Source organism: Lissotriton helveticus, chromosome 3_1 (assembly GCF_964261635.1).
Source record: "Lissotriton helveticus chromosome 3_1, aLisHel1.1, whole genome shotgun sequence".
Classification (NCBI taxonomy): Eukaryota; Metazoa; Chordata; class Amphibia; order Caudata; family Salamandridae; genus Lissotriton; species Lissotriton helveticus.
In genome coordinates this window covers 313,571,545-313,590,551 of record NC_136061.1, presented here as the reverse complement: position 1 = coordinate 313,590,551, position 19,007 = coordinate 313,571,545, and the positions used below count along the sequence as shown (strand labels likewise).

The 19,007-nt window shown below is 50.4% G+C and overlaps 1 protein-coding gene across 2 annotated transcripts in view; it reads left to right on the top strand.

Moving 5' to 3' along the window:
• VPS53 (VPS53 subunit of GARP complex) overlaps nucleotides 1–19,007 on the top strand; it is a 1,098,026-nt gene that overhangs the window by 1,058,587 nt on the left and 20,432 nt on the right. For both annotated transcript variants that reach the window (XM_078679873.1, XM_078679872.1), the window contains one exon: nucleotides 306–443. In XM_078679873.1, the coding sequence (XP_078535999.1) occupies nucleotides 306–443 (138 nt within the window). The remainder of the gene's footprint in view (nucleotides 1–305; nucleotides 444–19,007) is intronic.

Below are 19,007 nucleotides of genomic sequence, written 5' to 3'. Positions count from 1 at the left end.
ATATTCAGGAATTTACAGACAAAGCACAGTATATCATATCGGAATACATACAGTCAATAAAACTTGTTCACAATTCATAACAATTCCTAATTAAAAGAGTGGATCTGATAAAACTGAGCATAGAGCTACATATAGCAGGAGTTGATAGCGATCTCAAATAGTCAAAACCTTCCCTATATGTGCATGGTCGAATATCCCTCAAGAGACGTTTAATAAAACGATCTCTTGGGGCTTTATAAAGTGAACAAAAGAGTACAAAGTGCATTGTGCTTTGCTTTACTAACCATCTAAAATTTTCATTGCAGCTGCTTCTGGACACGCACTCTCTGAAAACTGTATTGCTTGATCTTCCATCCATCGGGTCCCAGGTGGTCAGAAAGGCCCCCGCCAGCTACACAAAGATTGTAGTGAAAGGAATGACCCGCGCTGAAATGATCTTGAAGGTGGGTAGAGGCAAGGCCGTCTTTTGTGATCTGGTATTTGTCTGAAGTAATGATGTGGTGAGGAGATCAAGAGTTTGATCTGGAGTACCTAAACAGGGGTGACCTCATAGGTTCCTTTGCTCATCTTTCAGCAAGTGGAAGAGGTGATAAGTGGAAGAGAATTGAAGCTAAGGGTAAGAAATAGTAGTTTGTGTTAGGAGATGAGGACGAGGGGTGATATTGACAAATGTTTAAGGCGAAAGTGGAGAGAGCTCTGTAAAGAGACAAATGGAAGGAGTGGTCATGGGGAGAGGAATGGGTGTAAAGATAGGAAGACCAGGAATCGGAGAGAAATTAGCATAACCCAATGACGTCTCGTCTATATTCCCCTCTTTATACGGCTCTGACTGTGGCATACAGGAATTGAACGCTTTATCTTGAAGGACACAATGGCACTATTTTTTGGCATTCCACAATCTTGTACTTTAAAATATTTCACAGTGGGCTTGCTATATATCCCAACAGTAACTGTATCAATGCTAGCTTTCTATAGCCTTTTACCCAAAAGCCATGTTACAAAGTGGGTCTTTTACCAAAAGAGGCTACAAAAGCAGACATTTCCCTAAGAGACACCTCACTGACTTTGATCAAATATGCTAGGGTCATAGCTTTGAACCTACTGGTTGAGACGTAATTTTTCCAACAGCTGTTTGAAATTTCCTCGATTACCAAATTATCATTTTTGAATAAAGAATGTACTTTTTTTTAAGATGTGACACCATCTCTGGAAAACGCTGTGTTAGTTACATCCAAAGCTTTTTTTTTGTGTGCCGTTTTTTATAGTTTGAACTAGACCCGAACCGAATCAGGTATCAGAGCGCTTTACATAGCACCAGTTACGTTACAGGAGGACACACTTTCATTTTAGACACGGGGAGATTAAGTGATTTGCCCAGAATCACAGGAGGTTTTTGGCGTCGTTACCGAGGCTGGAACCCAGATCCCCAGGTCCGAGGTCGAGCGCCTTAGTGACATGAAATACCCTCCAGGAAATAAATCACGCAGAGGAATGTAGATTTTGAAGGTGGTTGCAATGTAAAACATTCTAACACCCACATTTTGGGTCTTGTTTGCGCTATAACAAAAACTGAATAAATAAATAAAAATAAATAAGTAGATGGTTTTGCTGAGATTACTTGAAAAGTCAAACGCTCATTAGTCAACGTAGAGTTAATAATACCTGCGCTAGAATAATATTCCATAATCCCGAGTAGAGGAGGGGGAGTATTGTTTAATCTCCATTACTATTTTTAATAAAGGATGATTTTCCATGATGTGATCAGGCAGTATTGCAATACCAAAGGAAATAACTAATTTGATGATCTTAATAAACCTGTACCATAATAGTAACACCAGAAAGAAAATTAACAAAAATTTTCGGAGAAGAGTCAACTGGATTTAAACCTTTTTCCACACATCCCATCATCCTTGCCCTCTTGGAATTCCACTGGCTGCGTCTGCAAGTCTGCATTAGGTCAAGATGAGCAGCAGAATTTACTAGGCTAGCAAGAATGGCACCCCTGCTTATAGGGTTAACAGACATTTGCAATGCAATAGGTCTCGCATTTGCAAGAGTTTAAGCTATTAGCATTGTAAATGACAATGCCTTTTATTTACGTTTTAAAAACCAACACATAAATAAAACTCATTGTCATGCGAATAGCTCAAACTCTCGCAAATGCTAGACCTATTGCATTGCAAATGCTTGTTTTAAATCACGCGCCTCTTCTGGCTGGGTCGCTCCCACTAACTGCGGGTCTTCAAATTCTTCACTCACAACCTTCGTTCATCAAGAGAGCACTTTTGTAATGAGGTCACGTGTGGATGGCAATTTATTTATTTATACAGCGCTTAATATTTCTGGCAACGTGTTGTAATTCAGTTGTTTCGGCTCTGAATGAACATAGTTTATTGTGCCTTTTATTAAAGCGCTCAGACGTCAACTAGACTACATGTGCACCATATAAAAGAAAATAAACATTTGTGCAGTGTGAACCCTCTGGCTGTCCCTCAGACAGACCCGGCCCACCACCCGTTCCCAGCGAGTACTTAAAGACGTGACCGCTGTGCAGGCTTCCAGCGCAGAGGCCATGCAATGAATGAGCATATCTTCCCAGCGTGTCCACATCAGTGTGCCAACCTGCCATTAGTTGTGAAAGGCCTGTTGGGTGTAAAGTGACAGGGGCTTATTTTTTTTCTCTTTCATGCCCTTTCTTCCTCTTACAACAGCCTTTGTTTTAAGGGCAACGTAAAAAAAGTAAAACAGAGATGAAGTAACCGAGGCTTTGTTTTGTTTGAGAGGGGACGTGGGCAGCTGCTCTCGGTCTTCGACCAGTGCTGTTAAAACCAAGGCTGTTGTGAGAGGAAGAAAGGGCTTAAAAGACATGGATTGCACACTGCGCATTCACGCCAGGCTGCTGCTTGCCTGGTTCTTGCAGGGTGTGGCTGAGGCTGCGGGAGGAGGAATGAGGACACGTTGCCGCCCGCCATTGTGCGAGAGTGAAAGCGCGCAGAGCATGCTGAAAATAAAAACAAGCATTGGAAATGCAATAGGTCTCGCATTAGAAAAGTTGGAGTTATTGGTCTTGTAAATGACATATTTTATTTATTTGTTGGTTTTTAAAATTGCTAAATTGATGGCTTTGTCATTTACAATGCCATTAGTTATAACTTTCGCGTATGTGACACCTATAGCATTTGGAATGTAACATGTTTTGTATTTACGTGACTTAGATGGCAGCTCTGGTCGTTAGGCCACATCTCTAGAGAGCAGGAGAGTGCAGCAGGGGAGAGAAGCACAGCAATGCAATAGGTCTCGCATTAGGAAAGTTTGAGCTATTGGTATTGTAAAGGACACATTTTTTATTTATGTGCTTGTTTTGAAAATAGCGAAATTAATAGCTTTGTTATTTAAAATGCCAATAGTTTTATCTTTCGCAAATGTGACACCTATTGTAACACAATATGTGTTGTGAGGGTGAGTGAGGGTGAGGGGTTGAGGGTGAGTGAGGGTGAGGGGTTGAGGGTGGGTGAGGGGTTGAGGGTGAGTGGGGTTGAGGGTGAGGGGTTGAGGGTGAGTGAGGGTGAGGATGAGGGGTTGAGGGTGAGTGAGGGTGAGGGGTTGAGTGAGGGTGAGGGTTTGAGGGTGAGTGAGGGGTTGAGGGTGAGTGAGGGTGAGTGAGGGTGAGGGGTTGAGGGTGAGTGAGGGTGAGTGAGAGTGAGGGTGAGTGAGGGGTTGAGGGTGAGGGGTTGAGGGTGAGTGAGGGGTTGAGGGTGAGTGAGGGTGAGGGTGAGTGAAGGTGAGGGTGAGTGAGGGTGAGTGAGAGTGAGGGTGAGTGAGAGTGAGGGTGAGTGAGGGTGAGGGTGCGTGAGGGTGAGTGGGGGTTGAGGGTGAGGGTGAGGGGTTGAGGGTGAGGGGTTGAGGGTGAGTGAGGGTGAGGGGTTGAGGGTGAGCAAGGGTGAGTGAGAGTGAGGGTGAGTGAGGGGTTGAGGGTGAGGGGTTGAGGGTGAGTGAGGGTGAGGGGTTGAGGGTGAGGGGTTGAGGGTGAGTGAGGGTGAGGGTGAGGGGTTGAGGGTGAGTGAGGGTGAGGGTGAGTGAGGGTGAGGGGTTGATGGTGAGTGAGGGTGAGGGTGAGTGAGGGTGAGGGGTTGAGGGTGAGTGAGGGGTTGAGGGTGAGTGAGGGTGAGGGGTTAAGGGTGAGGGGTTGAGGGTGAGTGAGGGTGAGGGTGAGTGAGGGGTTGAGGGTGGGTGAGGGGTTGAGGGTGAGTGAGGGTGAGGGGTTGAGGGTGAGTGAGGGGTTGAGGGTGAGAGAGTGAGGGTGAGTGAGGGGTTGAGGGTGAGGGTGAGGGGTTGAGGGTGAGGGGTTGAGGGTGAGGGTGGGTGAGGATGAGTGAGGGTGAGGGATTGAGGGTGAGTGAGGGGTTGAGGGTGAGGGTGAGTGAGGGTGAGGGGTTGAGGGTGAGTGAGGGGTTGAGGGTGAGGGTGAGGGGTTGAGGGTGAGTGAGGGTGAGGGGTTGAGGGAGGGTGAGGGTGAGGGGTTGAGGGTGAGTGAAGGGGAGGGTGAGTGAAGGTGAGGGTGAGCGAGGGTGAGGGTGAGGGGTTGAGGGTGAGTGAGGGGTTGAGGGTGAGTGAGGGTGAGTGAGGGTTTGAGGGTGAGTGAGGGTGAGGGTGAGTGAGGGTGAGGGTGAGTGAGGGGTTGAGGGTGAGGGGTTGAGGGTGAGTGAGGGTGAGGGGTTGAGGGTGAGTGAGGGTGAGGGGTTGAGGGTGAGTGAGGGTGGGGTTGAGGGTGAGTGAGGGTGAGGGGTTGAGGGAGGGTGAGGGTGAGGGTGGGTGAGGGGTTGAGAGTGAGGGTGAGGGGTTGAGAGTGAGGGTGAGGGGTTGAGGGTGAGTGAGAGTGAGGGTGAGTGAGGGGTTGAGGGTGAGTGAGGGGTTGAGGGTGAGTGAGGGGTTGAGGGTGAGTGAGGGGGTGAGGGTGGGTGAGGGTGAGGGGTTGAGGGTGAGGGGTTGAGGGTGAGTGAGGGTGAGGGTGAGTGAGGGTGAGGGGTTGAGGGTGAGTGAGGGGTTGAGGGTGAGTGAGGGTGAGGGGTTGAGAGTGAGGGTGAGGGTGAGTGAGGGTGAGTGAGGGTGAGGGGTTGAGGGTGAGTGAGGGTGAGGGTGAATGAGGGTGAGGGGTTGAGGGTGAGTGAGGGTGAGGGTGAGTGAAGGTGAGGGTGAGCGAGGGTGAGGGTGAGTGAGAGTGAGGGTGAGTGTGAGGGGAGATGTATATGGGCATATAACGAGAAAGCGAAAGTGAAAGAACAGGTGATGTGGAGGACTCAGAGGTAATCAGAACGGAGCCGAACGCAGAGGAGATGGCTTCGAGTTCCAGTACAGGTAGAGAGAGGAATGACAAGGACACGTGGGCAGCTTGGGAAGGACTTCTGCTGATTACCTTCAAGTACCGTCTTCCACTGCCAAGTAAACTGCTCTCAGGACAGAAAGGGCAGAGGGGGAGCATGAAACAGAAGACAGGTATAGTGACTAAGCAAAGGGCAGGGCGACAAACAAGAATAATGATCATACGGATAGGGGTTCAAAGGCGGCAAGGATGAGGCTCATGAAATTACGCGTTGGCAATTTGGATAAATACATTAAATGATTACGTTAAACAGAGTAGGCTATAGCCAGAGAGAGGAGGCATGCAGGGAAAGAAGTTAAGGCAAGAGGGAATCCAGGCCAGACTCTCCTGCTCTGGATTCGTAATAGAGTGTGAAGAGGGTTATTAGATGACGTGCAATATTAGGATGTAAAACTGTTAACAAAAAAAACCTTTAGAAATAAACATTTTTATGCAATAAAGTGCTATAGTAGTTTGATGCACTAAAATCACACTAACGCTGCTATGATTGGTTCCTGGCAGTGCTCTTTGCAACCAGACTGGAGATGCATATGAAGCGGTACTGATTCTCACAAGAATGAAAACTGGTCTAATGAACAGACTATATGTTTACAGACTCATCTATGAAACAGCAACTTTGTTACCCACAAAAACATAACTAAAACAGACAATAGGTCCAGGTCATTGTTGAGATTGCACACAACAACTTAAGACACCGAATGGGAGACACACGGCGGGCAGGGGAGGGGGCGGAGCGGGGAGAGCGGCATGAGGGTGTGAAGCAGCCGGGGCCTTTGAAGTGAAGCTAAGCTTCTCTTCCAGGGGATCCTCATCAATAGTCATAAGCATTAGAATATTCCCGCCCATGCGCGGGACCCCGGAAACAATATATTATATGTGCCCCACATATATTATAGACATATATATAAATATATATATATATAAAAATAAGCAATTGCAGCCAAATAAACAATAGAGCTGGAATATGCAGTGAAGAATTTCCACAATACAGTGAATTCTGTATTAGAAACATGAGAAACAACACCAATGCTTGTTTAGAAACTGTTTTAATGTACAGAAAACAGTAGAAATTCTCATAACACACTGTAAGCATATACAGCTCCCAGGCTGCATTGCAAAATCCCAGTCTAAAAAGACTGAAAAGCTAACCTGTACCTGAATGCACTAAAACTGACGCTGTGCCTTTAAGGCACCTCTGCCCCTAGCTTCCCATCATGCCTCAGGGGTTACAGTTAGGTCAGTTGTTCTTTCCGGCTCCTTCAGGAAGGACCCTGGATACACAGCTCCACACTTTTCTGCCTTTTTCAGTCAGAAAATCTTCTAAAGAACAATTTTTTTGATTTACTTTGACTTTTCACATCATAGTCAAGTAAATAACTGCTTAGCAGTCAATTTTTTGTGAGGTTTTTCCTTTCAGGATGCCCTCACTTTTTGATGATTGCCCTTCTTGTGGCCACAAGAAGGCAAAAACAGACTCTCATGAGGTCTGTATTTTATGCTTGCCAGAGGATCATGATCCTAAAGACTGTTCTCATTGTAAAAAGGGGTCTGACAGAACACTTAAAGACAGAGAGAGGAACAGACTCTATAGTCTGGCCCAGAAATCCATGAGAGGAAAATCTGCGGAGAGAAAGAGTTCAAAGAGACCCAGAACTCCCTCCAAAGGCAAGTCAGAACGTCCATCAACCTCAGCACCGGGCTCGGCGCTGAAAAAACGACATCTGATGGACAGTTCAAGAGAAAAAGCTCCGTCGGCATCGAGATCGGCGTCGATGAGGAAATCGTCGTCGAAAAGAGGTTCGCCGTCGTCGAGGAAAGCTCCGCCGTCGTCAACTAGGCGACGATCGGCGTCGAGAGAAGCCACGAGATCGCCGTCGACGAGAGGTTCGGCTTCAAGACATGAGTCAACTCCGCCGCCGTCAACCAGGCGACGGTCGGCGTCGAGAGACAGATCACACTCGCCGTCGTCTCGACGTCGACAGGCTTCGAAGAGTGTAACACCTCCGTCGACGTCTCCACGGAGGCGCTCGGCGTCGAGGAGCAAGAGCCCCCTCGGACGATCGTCGTCGAGGAAGGGATCATCTAAGGCACGTCGGCGCTCGTCGTCGAGGATGTCCGATCCTCCGCCATCGCCACATGCCAGGTCGATGACATCTCCGTCGCCGACAGATCAACGTCGGCCGACGTCGAGAGCTCCGTCGACGGCAGGACTAGACCGTTCGACGTCGAGACCTCCGTCGACGGCAGGATTAGGCCGTTCGACGTCGAGACCTCCGTCGACGGCAGGACAACGCCGGTCGACGTCGAGACCTCCGTCGACGGCAGGACAACGCCGTTCGACGTCGAAGGAGATGACTCTGTCGTCGGCACATCATCACCGATCGACGTCGAGGGACCACAGATCATCGTCGAAGCATTCAACGCCGAAAGTTATCGCCCCGTCGACGCCACAGAGGCGTTCGACGTCGAGGGAAAGGCTTTTGAGACGTCCTCCAACACCGGTGAGACGGAGATCACCTTCAGTGCCTTCGACAGTCCTGGTGACACAATCTGCTTCACTCCATTCCTCCTCAAGTGCCTCGGGGTCAACCGGGTCATCTTCGAGGAGTAGGAGTCCGGTTCAGAAGAATCCCCATCGGGGTTACACTTCACATATAAGACTTTCGCCAAGATGGTACGCTCCTTTGAGTAATTGGAAGGATTCTAAGGCACCAGAGAGACTTCAAAGGTACTTGAGTCCAATCCACAGGTCTCCTCTTCAGCAAGCAGAAGAGACAGAGCGATCTCGCTCACGAGAGAGAAGAGTGGACAGGTCACATGCCCCTAGGGTCTCCCGATCACCAAGGAGGGAGCAACCCAAATCTCGAACACCGAGAAAGGAGGTACGAGATGTGAGATCGAGATCTCCAATACATCAGAGGGTATCACGTTCTCCTCGAAGGGAGGAACGACCTAGGAGATCTCCGGTGAGGAAGGAGCATTCTCACCACAGGAGAAGAAGAACTCCTTCATCCTCTCCTCCAGCTTCGCCTAGATCTTCTAAAGGGGACTACTCTCCGACGCTGGCAGACAGCCCTCGCTCAAGAGCTTCCCCTCTGGACGACGTCAACACGTATTTGGACGTTTTGCAAAGGGGTGCTTACAAGCTGAATATAGAAATGACCACTCCAGAGGTGTCCACTACTGTGATTTTTGAGACTCTTCATCACAAATCATATGCACGGCCGTTGCTTCCATTAGTCCCAGGAATAATGGACCCAATCAAAGAGGTTTTCCTCACGCCAGCAACGATCAGAGCAGTTCCGGCACGTATCCAGAAAAAATATAGGCCGGCTGACTCAGATCCTATCTTCGTTAAAGGTGAGCCTGCGGCGGACTCAGTTATTGTAGCCTCAGCTAGGAAGAATCACACGGTCGCTCCTTCTTCGTCAGTTCCTCCTGACAAAGACAGCAAGACGCAAGATTCTTGGGGACGCAAGGTGTGCAACACAGCAGCTTCATCCCTAAAAGTCTCTAGTGCATCAGCCCTTCTGGGAAGGTACGATAGAGCCCTATGGGACTCCATGGAACGATTCAAAGAGAAATTGCCCAAGGAGGACCAGAAGGACTTTGAGGAGACCGTGACGGAGGGCTGTTTGGTGGCAAACCAAATGATTAGTTCATCAGCAGATAACGCCCTTCTAGCTGGGCATAACTACTCACATGGAGTATGTGCGAGGAGATCCTCTTGGCTGCGTTTAACTGGGCTCAAGCCAGATGCCCAGCAGCGCATACTCAATCTGCCTTTTTCCGGATCTTCACTCTTCGGGGAGCATGCCGATCAGGAAATGGCCCGGATGAAGACCGAGTTAGACACAGTAAAGGCAGTAGGTCTGGAGAAACAGAAAGCACCGTTCAAACGACGCTTCAAGACCAACAAGAACCGGGGAGGCCAACAGAGGGTTCAAACCCCTCAATGGTCTCAAAACAAGCAGCAAGGAAAGCCACAATACAGAGGAGGAAGGTCAAGCAGAGGTAGAGGCGGACATAATCAATCCTCTACCACACCTAGAGGAGGCAAGGCCTGAGCAGTGGCTTCCTCTGTCGCCGTTACCCACTCCAGTGGGAGGAAGTGCTGCACAACATCTGGCAGAGTGGGTCAGCATCACGAAAGATCGGTGGGTGCTGAATATACTGCGCAATGGATATGCGCTACGTTTCAGGAAGAAACCACAACCGGCTCCTCCAAAAAAGTCTCGCTCGTACCATCTGGAGCTCCTCAAAAAGGAGGTGAGCGTCCTCTTAAAGAAAAACGCAATCGAAGTGGTACCCCTCTCCCAAAGGGGGAAAGGAGTGTACTCAAGATATTTCCTTGTTCCCAAAAAGGACCAAGAAGGCAAATTCAGACCAATTTTGGATCTTCGACTCCTCAACAAAGTGGTGGTCAAAGAGAAGTTTCGCATGTTGGCACTCCATCAAATATGTCCTTATCTACAGATCGGAGATTGGATGTGTTCGGTGGATTTACAAGACGCGTACTTCCACATTCCTATTACACCAGGTCATCGAAAGTACTTGAGGTTCCTGGTAGGGTCCAGGCATTACCAGTTCAAAGTGCTCCCTTTCGGACTCAAATCCGCACCAAGGGTCTTCACCAAGTGCATGGCAGTGGTAGCGGCGTGTCTACACAAAAAAGGTCTCTTTGTGTACCCATATCTAGACGACTGGCTCCTGAAGAGTCCGTCGCCTCGGCAAGCCACCAAAGACTGTCACCTGTGTCTCCAACAGCTACACAGGCTCGGCCTCCATGTAAACTCAGAAAAATCGATCCTGCAGCCCACACAAACTATCCACTATCTGGGAGCAGTTCTAGACACAAAGTTAGGAAGAGCGTTTCCTTCGCAAGAGAGACTTTCTTCCATGGGACAAAAATGCAAAAAGTTACTTCAGATTCCTCGTCCAAAGGTGCGAGACGTAGCGTCTCTGTTGGGCTCCATGGCGTCCTGCATCTTCCTAATACCGAACGCCAGGTTGAGAATGCGGCCGCTTCAAGAGTCGGTGGAGGATCAGTGGGACCAAGCGTCTGGAGATTGGGAGGATCGAATCATCCTGTCTCAAGCAGCGCTGACCTCAATACAGTGGTGGACTCGCCCTCGGAATGTCCTGCAGGGAGTCCCTTTTCAGCAACCTCTGCCTTCTCTGTCTGTGGTAACGGACGCATCTCTAGAAGGCTGGGGTGCTCACATGGGTCATCTTCAGATTCAGGGTCGCTGGTCGACCAACCTTCAGACATACCACATCAACATGCTGGAACTTCGAGCGGTTCATCTGGCGCTCAAGGCGTTCCTTCCAGCAATAACAACGGACAAAGTCCTGGTTCAGACGGACAACACTACAACTATGTTCTATCTGAACAAGCAGGGAGGAACTCGATCTCGCCCTCTGTCTCTGGAAGCCCAGGCGATCTGGCACTGGCTTCTGGCTCGGGGACTGTCGGTGGTGGCAGTACACCTTCCAGGCGAGTTAAACACAAAAGCAGACGCACTCAGCAGGCACTTCGAAGATCAGCCAGACTGGGTGCTAAACGACGAAGTGGTCGAAGAACTCTTCCGTTGCTGGGGTCGTCCAGACATAGACTTATTTGCGGACGACGAAAACGCCAAATGCCACGCCTTCGCGTCCAGGTTCCACCGGCCAGGGACGCAAGGGAACGCTCTCCTGCTGGAGTGGACAGGAATGTTCGCTTATGCTTTTCCCCCTCTGGCACTGATTCCGAAGGTGGTGGCCAAGCTCATCAGATCGAGCATGGACATGATCCTAATTGCTCCGGATTGGCCGCGACAATGGTGGTATCCAGATCTGTTACATCTGTCGCGGTGTCCACACAGACGGCTGCCGTGCAAGCCAGACCTGCTGAGCAAAATGGACGGGAGGATCCTGCATCCCAACCTCCAGTCGCTGAACCTGACTGCATGGCTCCTGAGGTCTTGCAATATGGACACTTAAATCTGCCTCCGGAATGTATGAATATTTTAAGAGAGGCGAAGAGACCTTCCACAAGGACGTCTTATGCGTTCAAGTGGAAAAGATTTTTCATTTGGTGTAAGGACCATGGCTTTGATCCCACCAAAGGGCAAGAAGAGGTAGTCCTACCATACCTCCTATACTTAGCGACATCAGGGTTGAAATACGCTTCTATTAGGGTTCATCTATCTGCCATAGTAGCGTACAGAAAATCACCTACACAAACATCGTTTTTTCAGGTCCCGGTGGTGAAAGATTTCCTTCAGGGATTAAAGAAGGTCTATCCACCTGTGAGAAATCCTTCTCCCCCCTGGGAGTTGAACCTGGTTCTCTCCAGACTGATGTCTACACCGTTTGAGCCTATACACAAGGCCTCCTTGCAGCATCTCACTTGGAAGGCGGCCTTCTTGGTGGCAATAACCTCTGCGCGCAGGGTTAGCGAGATACAAGCACTCTGCACCAAGGAACCTTACACTGTGTTTCACCACAACAGAGTAGTAATGAGGGCTCACCCATCTTTTCTTCCAAAGGTGGTATCGGATTTTCATATAAATCAAACGATTACCCTTCCTTCATTCTTTCCTAACCCATCGACCCCAGCTGAGAGGTCGTTGCACTCGTTAGATCTTAAAAATGAAAGTCTTTTTCTTTCTTTGTGACCGTCTCTCTCTGGCTAGGGTGGCCGGGTCCAAAGTAGCAGCTAGGTCTCGAGATCTGCGTGGACCTCCTCCACTGGCGCACTGTGAGAAGTTGGCCTGATGTATGATGTCCACAGTTCTGTGGGCACCTTGTATCAGTCCAAACAATCCCTTATGGTGGTGGTTGTAGGTCAACCATATAGACTAGCTATCCTAGGGGTAGCATAGACCTAAGCAGTCTTAGGCTTAACTCAAGAGGGCACGTGAAACCAGCTGTTTTACCATATGCAATCCTGTAATATCAAATGAAAGGACACCACACAAGTTATATATTATAAAAATATATGTATTCATTACTAGAATAATCCTCTGTACTCTTTATGAGTGCAGAGGCACAAATGTTTAAACAAAAGCACAGTTAAACATACAAAAGTTGCACAATGATGGATAGGGCCGGTGGCCACTCAAACCATATATTAAATAAGTGGTATAAGAACCACTTTACGAACAATGGTAAGGCCTAGGGCCTTGGGAATCGCTGGGACTACACTGGACTAACAGTAGTTAGGACGGAGTAGCCCGCGGGCTTCGGGTGCAGCGCTAAAAGCACACGCATGCACCAATGCAAAGTCAATGGTGCGTAAAAGTTACAAAGTTACTGTTTTAGAAGTCTTCCGACTGGACTAGAACTTAGCCACTTAAAACTAGGACACTAGAGGTGAAAACCACTACAGGAGCACCGGCGTTCAATCGTTACCTCACCCACAGGAAGCGGGTGCTTAGGTGCCAAAGTGTGTCGGGTTTCGTCGTGGAGGTCTATGGAGCCTGGAGATGAAGATGCTGCAGGCGGCCAGGAGAGAAGAGTCCGGTTGGATCCAAGGGTGGATTGAAGATGTAGAGTACCTGAAAGCAGAGGGGACAGAGTCTGGGTCACTAGCCAGTGACCAGGATGGAACCAGGAAGGAACCAGGCAATGTCGGGCGAAATCAGGTGGTTGTCGAGAAGCTAGTCTCCACTGCCACGTGGACTCTGGGGCACCGAGGATGTCCTGGAGTGAATCACGAGCTGTCCCACGAAAGCTCTCGCTGTCGGCGGTGTCAACTTCCGGATCGGAGTTAACAGGCCTTGGCAAATGCAACCAACGCAGGATTTGAAGATCGCTTCTTACTCGGACCAGCAAGGTCAGAGAGGTGGCTCCTTTTCAGGGGAGCGAGGGCCAGTCTGGAGCAACCAGACTAACAGAGTAGTTTCATAGTTTTGTCGTCGTAGTGGCCACTAGCCAACGGGCAAGTGACCGGACAGACGCGTTGAGCAGGAAAATGCAAAAGGGCCCCACGCAGCACTCGGTGAGTGTGGAGGGGTGATCTTCGGTGCACGAGCTGCTCAGGGCTGGGGCTTCTCAAACCCCAATGCACAGCTTCGTGGGTGCCTCGGGAGCTGCACGGTCAGCACTTTGCAGTCTTTTCAAGATGGCCAGCCCCACGCTTCACGTCGCCTAAACGGGTCTCAGATTCGCTGGGACTGTGGATCGGGCTGTTAGAAGTCAGGGAAGCTGGGTCTTGTCGATCTCTGTCGCTCGAGCTCCGGCTGGAGCTGCAACAAAGCAAACCGTTGGGCGCTGGATGGTGCCTGTTTGCACAGGGTGGTGACTCCTTGACCACAAGGGAGATTCTTCGGTCTTCCACGTCGAGTGGGATGTCGAAGGGTCCAGAGTTCTGTATCAAAGTTTCAGTCAGGATTATCTGCCTTCCATGGGCACAGCTCCTACCTTTATTCCAAATCAAGGGGCTGGATATCCTGCTAGGTCCCTCCTATGGGCGGGACCAGGGAAGGGGGTGGTTACACCCCTTTCCCTTTGTCCAGTTTCGCGCCAGAGCTGGGGCTGGAGTGCCCCAGAACCGGTTTGACTGGATTTTGCATGGGACACCATGTGTGCCCCAGGCAGTGTCTAGTTTCATTCAGCCCTCCCTGTCCCCATCCACTATCTCCTGTCCGGGGTGGTGTAACACCTCCCTGTGACAGGAAACCTTTTGTCCAAGCCTCCCCTGCCAAGTTTCGGTCAGCAGCAGGAGGCCAGACTTGTGTCTGTGGCAGCCGCATCCATTTTGTGATGCTGAGGCTCTGGTTAGTTTTAACCGCGTTTACTGTTACCCACATGTCTTAGCCCTCTAGAAGGGTGGAATGCTACCCCCGTCGCCAGAACTGGCGAGGGGGTAGTATTCCAAAGTGTATGACACCTTACACGACATGTTTTTATAAAGCCAAACCAAAGTTAGCAATAACCGCGAGGATTATAATGCACTTAAGAGTATATGGTATGGCAATATCCCAGAACAGCTATAAGGAAATGGTTCCGAAAGCTGCAGACAGGCTCAGTTCATGCTAGAGCACCATCTCACATAAAACCAAGCATTCTGCCTCCAGGATTGTTAAGGCCTGCCATAGGAGTGACTTATAGGTATATATGTGTCGAGATATAGGTTTAGATATAGGTATACTATATCTAAGCAAGGGGTGATTACACGACCTTGCCCCAGCTGAGTGATCAGCCAGTTGTGTCTATTTGGATGGCCAGCCAGGGGTGGCAAAAGATATGCTGCAGCCCCCGGTAGGCCTTGGATGCACCTATGCCCTGGGTACCTATAGTACACTGTATAGGGGCTCATAAGGTGACCCAATCCAATTAGTTATGCACATAGGGTACATGGAGTCTATTTTAAAGAGAGAGCAGATAGCCTGGGACCCTGATTAGCAGGATCCCAGGCCAACTAAGTCGAAAACCAGCTAAACACAAGGCAAAAAATCTGGGGTAACCATAGTCAGGTATCCACCTCCCTACACGCACCATCACATCGGACAGGTGGGTGCTGCAAATCGTCCGAAGGGGCTACTCCCTCCCCTTCGAGGCGACCCCTCCAGCCATGCCACCGCAGTACCACTGCTTGTCAGGGGATCACTTGCAACTTCTGCAAGAGGAAGTTACAGCCCTCTTGGCCAAGGGGGCCATCGAGCGCGTTCCTGGGCCAGAAGTAGTGTGTGGTTGTTACTCCCACTACTTTCTGGTTCCCAAGAAGGGCAAAGGGGGCCTGCGCCCTATCTTGGACCTGCGGAACATGAACGGCTTCCTCCGGAAGGAGAAGTTCAAGATGCTGACTTTGGCTTAGGTCTTAGCTGCCCCGGACCCAGGAGACTGGAGGGTAGCGTTGGACTGGCAGGACGCGTATTTCCACATCCCCGTCCCGCCGGCCCACCAGCGCTACCTGCGGTTCACGGTAGGCCATGAACACTTTGAGTTTACCGTGCTCCCCTTCGGCCTTACCAGCGCCCCTCGGGTGTTCACGAAAGTGATGGCGGTGATCGCAGCTCATCTACGCAGATTAGGGGCGTCAGTCTTCCCCCTATCTCGATGACTGGTTGTTGAAGGCGGGCTCGCCCCAGACAGTCGTCAGCCACCTCCAGACTACGGCCGACCTCCTGCACCTGCTGGGGTTCTCCATCAACGTGCCGAAGTCACACCTGTGCCCCTCGCAGAAGCTCCTTTTCATCGGAGCGGGTTTGGACTCTGCGCAGTTCCGGGTTTATCCTCCCGAACAGCGGGTTCGGGATATTCAGGCTCTGATTCCGATCTTTCAGCCTTTATCCCGAGTATCAGTCAGGTTGACGCTGCGGCTTCTGGGGCTGACGGCCTCCTGCATCCTTGTGGTGCATCACGCCAGGTGGCTCTGCAGTGGGACTTGAAGTTTCAGTGGGCCCAGCATCAGGGCAACCTGTCCGACCACTTCCTGATCTCGGAGGGCGCTGCGAGACAGTTGCAGTGGTGGCTCACGGACCGCGATTGGGTCAGCGGCAGGTCTCTCTCCCTTCCCCAACCGGAGCACGTAGTGGTGACGGATGTGTCCCTCCTGGGATGGTGGGGCCACATGGGAGAGAGGGAGATCAGAGGCCTCTGGTCTCCGGCGGAGTCCCGACTCCACATCAACCTTCTATAGCTGTGGGCGATCCGGCTTGCACTGAAAGCCTTCCTTTCCTGTGTCCGGGGATGTGTAGTGCAGGTGTTCACGGACAACACCACCGCCATGTGGTACTGCAACAAACAGGGCCGGGTGGGGTCGTGGACCCTTTGTCGGGAGGCTCTGCGCCTCTGGCAATGGCTGGAACACCAGGGCGTGTCCCTGGTGGTTCAACACCTGGCAGGTTCCCTGAACGCCAGGGCGGACAAACTCAGCCGTCGGTGCATGATGGATCACGAATGGCGTCTGAACTCAGACGTCGCGCAAGGTCTCTTTCTGCAGTGGGGAGAGCCTTGGTTAGATCTATTCGCCACAGAAAAGAACGCGCAATGTCATCAGTTCTGCGCATTTGAATTTCCAAAACGGTACTCGCTCGGAGACACCTTTCGTCGCGAGTGGAGCTGCGGTCTGTTGTACGCCTTTCCGCCTATACCACTTCTACCCAGAGTGCTGAAGAAGATCAGGCGCGACCGGGCCCAAGTCATCCTTGTGGCTCCAGACTGGGCACGAAGATACTGGTATCCCGAACTACTCAGCATGTCAGTTGATCCCCGATTCGTCTGCCTCTTCAGGAGGACCTTCTGTCGCAGCAGCAGGGGACGGTCCTCCACCCGAACCTGTCCAGTCTCCACCTCCATGCGTGGAGGTTGAGCGGTGACAGTTGAGGCCATTTGACTTGCCTCCTGAAGTCTGTGATGCGATTTTGGCAGCCAGGTGTCCCTCCACAAAATCGGTATACGCCTGCTGGTGGAACATATTTGTGGCATGGTGGACAGCAAAGGCTGTGGATCCACTTTCTGCCCCCCTTTCAGAGGTTCTCCTCTTCCTTCTTTCTCTTGCCCAGCAGGGCTCTGCTCTGGGCACTATCAAAGGCTACCTCTCTGCCATTTCAGCCTTCTTAAGGCTTCCTGATCAGCCTTCTCTTTTCAAGTCCCCTTTTGTAAATAGATTCTTGAAGGGCATCATTCACATGTTTTCTCCTGTTCCTTTCGTGATGCCTCAGTGGGACTTGAACCTTGTTCTGACTTACTTGATGTGCGCTCCTTTCAAGCCACTTCACAATTGCCCTTTTCGTCTTCTAACTCTTAAGACTGCATTCCTGGTTGCCATCACCTCTGCCAGGAGAGTGAGTGAGCTCCAGGCTCTATCTTCTCAACCTCCTTTCCTCTCTGTCCATCCGGACAAGGTTGTCTTGAGAACGCATCCCTCTTTCCTGCCCAAAGTAGTCACAGCCTTTCACATCGGGCAGTCCATCACCTTGCCCACCCTCTTTCCGCCTCCGCATCCCTCGAAAGAGGAAGAGAGGCTCCACCGTCTGGACCCAAAACGTGCGCTCTCATTTTATCTGAACCGCACACGCCGGTTCCGGGTTGACGACCAGCTCTTTGTTGGTTACGTGGGTGCTAAGAAGGGACGGGCGGTGCACAAACAAACCATTTCTCGATGGGTCGTTTTGTGCATAAAGGCTTGTTACTCACTGGCTAAAAAGGAGCCTCCTGTGGGGCTACATGCCCATTCCACTCGGGCCACAGCGGCTACTACTGCCCTGGGATGGGGAGTCCCCTTGCAGGACATCTGTCAAGCAGCTACGTGGGTCTCGCTGCACACGTTCGCTAGACACTACTGCCTGGACAGCCAAGTCCGGAGAGATGGCTTTTTCGGCCGTTCTGTTCTCCAGGACTTTCTGATGTGATCATTGGTTCGCAGACCCACCACCGGTGTTGGTATTGCTGGGGTATCTATTCTAAGGTAAGGAATCTAACACTAACCTGTTTCTTTCAGATGCACAAGTTACTTACCTTTGGTAATGATATATCTGTAAGAAACAGTAGTTAGTGTTAGATTCCTTACCGCCCCACCCATCCTTCCCGTTCTGCGAACCGATATCTAGGGTTAAGGTTCTTCCCTTTGAGGGCCCTAGTTTCATGTCACCAGTGTCGGATTTTATCATGGCTCTGCGCTTCTGGTGCGGAAAAGCTGTGTATAAGAACTAGCGTCAGCGCGCGAGGGCGGCGTCTAAGTACTCTGACAACGTCATTCCATCAACAAACGCGGAGCCGCAAACGACGCCTACCGTCGTGCAGGGGTACTGCTACGCAAAACTTTCCGGATCCAGTCTGACGCCTGGGGATATTCTAAGGTAAGGAATCTAACACTAACTACTGTTTCTTACAGATATATCATTACCGAAGGTAAGTAACTTGTGCCTCGCATCTTCAAAGAACACTACGTCAGGATACATTTGAGCGTTGCTTTCCTCGACACCTGGAGTAGCTTCACACCACCTCCGTAAACCGTCTTGAATCACATTCTCTTCCTGTGGACCAGTAGTGCACTCCGTTTCTCCTTGACTATGTTTGTTCTATATAAATATCCCATAGGTTCATAAACATCGGACCCTTTTTGCCCATAATCTATAATTGCTTGAAGAACTTTCAGCCAGCGATTCCCTGATGAAAATCTCGATGTGGCTTCTTAAACCTTCCAAGCTACTACAATTGTACAGAATCCCCCCCCCCCCCTTTTTTTTTTTTTTAAACAAATTTTATTGATTTTCAATACCAACATACAAAAAAATGGTTGCGGGTCATCATTTTGCAGGTCACATATCAGCATGTCAATTATCTCGTCCTGCCAACCATTCCCTATCTGTCCCCCCCCTCCCTCCCTCTCTACCCCCACCCCCCCCTGTCAGTGTGCCTTCTATGTCAAATCCTTAATGCAACATAACTCAACATGGAATCACAGGTAGCGCCTCTCAGTTCTCGGGGAGAGGCCCCGAGCCCCGACATGTCTCAAACGCCAAACGGGCCCGCGTGTGTAACCCCGTCTCATCCCCACAGCCCCTAGCAGCTGTCTAAGTCCTCAATAACCAATGAAATGCAGTCCTAACGTGTAATGTCCCCCGTGCGTGTCCCTGCTTTCCCCATCGCTTCCTTCATCCCCTAGCACGCCTGCGCCTCTTCCTCACTATCC